Source organism: Cyprinodon variegatus, unplaced genomic scaffold (assembly GCF_000732505.1).
Source record: "Cyprinodon variegatus isolate N-32 unplaced genomic scaffold, C_variegatus-1.0 Scaffold720, whole genome shotgun sequence".
Lineage (NCBI taxonomy): Eukaryota > Metazoa > Chordata > Actinopteri > Cyprinodontiformes > Cyprinodontidae > Cyprinodon > Cyprinodon variegatus.
In genome coordinates, this window is record NW_015151173.1 from 408,387 (window position 1) to 410,874 (window position 2,488).

Consider the following 2,488-nt stretch of genomic DNA (forward strand, 5'->3'; position numbering starts at 1 on the left):
TACTTTTTACTTATTGATCACAGCAAATATAGCAAATTGAACACAGGAGCAGTAAAAGCATCTGTTCACTCTTTACTTGACCTTAATGTGGACAAACATCAAAAATGAAGCAGCAGATTGCAGCTCCAATCGTGATCAGTGAGAACGAAGCAGAAGCCAGAGAGGCATGAAGGAGGAAGCACCCACCAGCAGGATCTTCCTCTCCTCCTCGCTGTGGTCCAGTTTGGTGCCGCTCTTGGTTCCTGACAGGGCTCGGCTGGTCGGTGGACTGACTGAACTGTCGTAGGTGGAGACCAGAGTGGATCCAGAGCGGTCCAGGGAGAGGTTGGTCACACTGGCAGACCTGAGAAGAACAGGCACAGAGTTCACAACAATCACCGACTACAGGTTAAAAAAAAAAACTCAGATATGAAACATTTATTTCTTATTCTGTTTTTAAAAAATTCTCCAGGAGACCAGATGGAAGGACTGATCTTTTAACCACTGCTCATGTTTATCTTTTTATAGAAATGAGCAAAACAAAGTCACATGGTGTTTCAACCACATGCCTTTCAATTTGGGCTTTAAAATTTCTAAAACATTTTTCAAAATTATTTTTTCCACAAGACCTTTCCAAGGAGGGGTCGGAGGTCATTGTGCGACCATTTCAGGTGATGTAACCATCATGCGTTACATAAGCTTGCTCTGTTATTCTTATTTTCTATTCAGTTTGGTGATATTATTGGTAAATTCTTATGAAAAAAAATGCCTAAATCTTAGGAGCAAAGGCTTTGCCTCATGCAGGTCTCCAATAATGGAAATCAGCATATTTGGACGACCAGATTCTCTTTTATGAGTGGAAAAAGAGAATGCCACATTTGGCATTGTGCTGAAATCAAATTTCCTCCTAGCTCACTGCTCACTAAACCCTTAGTGGAACAAACATGCTTCAACTTATTCAGTCCAAATTTGCTTGAGTTATAGTCAAGATGTGGATCTATAAAGTCTGAGGGTTCATCCAGAGTTTCAAATGGGCTCTCATGTCGTTGTGCAGCGTTTATTTTGGAATAAAATATGGTGAGGCTAAATATTCTACATTTTTTCTTTGTTTAATCACCTATAAATCAGACATGGATACATTTAAATAGTGGTTCCACCTGAAAAACATTCCTGAATGCCTTTCTGTCATATAAATACAAACAATTGTATTTCCAATTTATAGTTTTGGAGCTGTACTTGCTTTTAAATTCACACATATAATTTCAGGTGGAATTTGCTCCTCTGGGCTTAAGGGGTTAAATTACATACTGAACAAAGAGGGTGACCTGAATACATCTGGACAGGAAATAAAAGCTTTCATTTGGCTGACAGAAGGAGAATGAGTTAAAGGACAGAAATTGAAGCTACAACATCAGAGAGTGACAGACCTCTTCCTCGCTGGTGACTTCCCCACATCCTCCTGCAGAGTGGACAGTCTCGAGGCGAGGCTGCTGTTCTGAGGCTCCTGGTGAATCATGCTGCAAACACATGGTTTGGTTTATTTCCTCTCTCTGCTTTATGATTCATGTCTAAACTAAGCAGAAGGCTATAGTAGCCAGACGGCATCAGCCTTAAAGAAGGCAGAAATGAGGGGAAAAAGGAGGAAGAACCAACAGCACTCACTTCTTTCTCATCCCAATGGGAGTTTTTCTATGTCAACAAGAAAAAGAAGAAAGTTAACAGAGAAGGTGGACAGGAAGCGTAACAGCTGAAAAGAGCAGGAACAGAAAGAGGTTAAAGAGATGCAGAACAGATTCATCATCTAAAACAGGTCTGATAGAAAAGCCCCTAACAGCTCGTAAAACATCCTTCTAAAACCTATCAGGTCTGTATTTCAGACCTTTTCTGTCCAACTGTTGGTTTTTAGACGTGAATCTTAAAAAAAAAAAATTACTCTTTTATTCAAGACTGAATAAGAGAGGATCTAAATAAATTCAAAGTTCACCTAAAACTTTATTTATTTCTATAAATGGATGCAAAAAGTGAACGATATGTTATAGCTTCATTGCAAGTATTTATTTCTAATCAATATTAAAAATCCAATTTCACTTTCTTAAAAAGGTTTAGTGGAGGAAGACCAACCCGCTCCACATTAGAAAAAACAAAAAGCAAATGCACAACCCTCTGCCTGCTCCTGGTAGAGAACGTCTGTTAAACGTGCACAAGCCAATTTCTCCTCGTACACACTCTGTTTAAATGTTGCTGTTTGCATCGCTCATACAAGCTTATTTTCCAAAAGAAATTTGCTAATTTTCTTTTGAAAAATAAGCTTGAAATGTCAGACTCAGCACCGGTAAGTGAAAATGGGGACTAGCACGTAGGATGGCCTTAAGTAAACATTAGGGTTGGAACGGTTCACAAAATCCACGGTTCGGTTCGGTTCACGGTTTCATGGTCACGGTTTTCGGTTCCGTATATGTTGATTGTTAGCCTGACATGTTGGTCGTTTTGCTGTTAGCATAAACAAAAC

The 2,488-nt window shown here is 39.3% G+C and overlaps 1 protein-coding gene across 1 annotated transcript in view; it reads right to left on the reverse strand.

Moving 5' to 3' along the window:
- pikfyve (phosphoinositide kinase, FYVE finger containing) overlaps positions 1–2,488 on the reverse strand; it is a 37,964-nt gene that overhangs the window by 32,307 nt on the left and 3,169 nt on the right. Inside the window, exons 7-9 of the mRNA XM_015395029.1 lie at positions 1,642–1,668; positions 1,407–1,496; positions 187–343 (exon numbers count right to left, since the gene is read on the reverse strand). Of these exons, the coding sequence (XP_015250515.1) occupies positions 187–343; positions 1,407–1,496; positions 1,642–1,668 (274 nt within the window). The remainder of the gene's footprint in view (positions 1–186; positions 344–1,406; positions 1,497–1,641; positions 1,669–2,488) is intronic.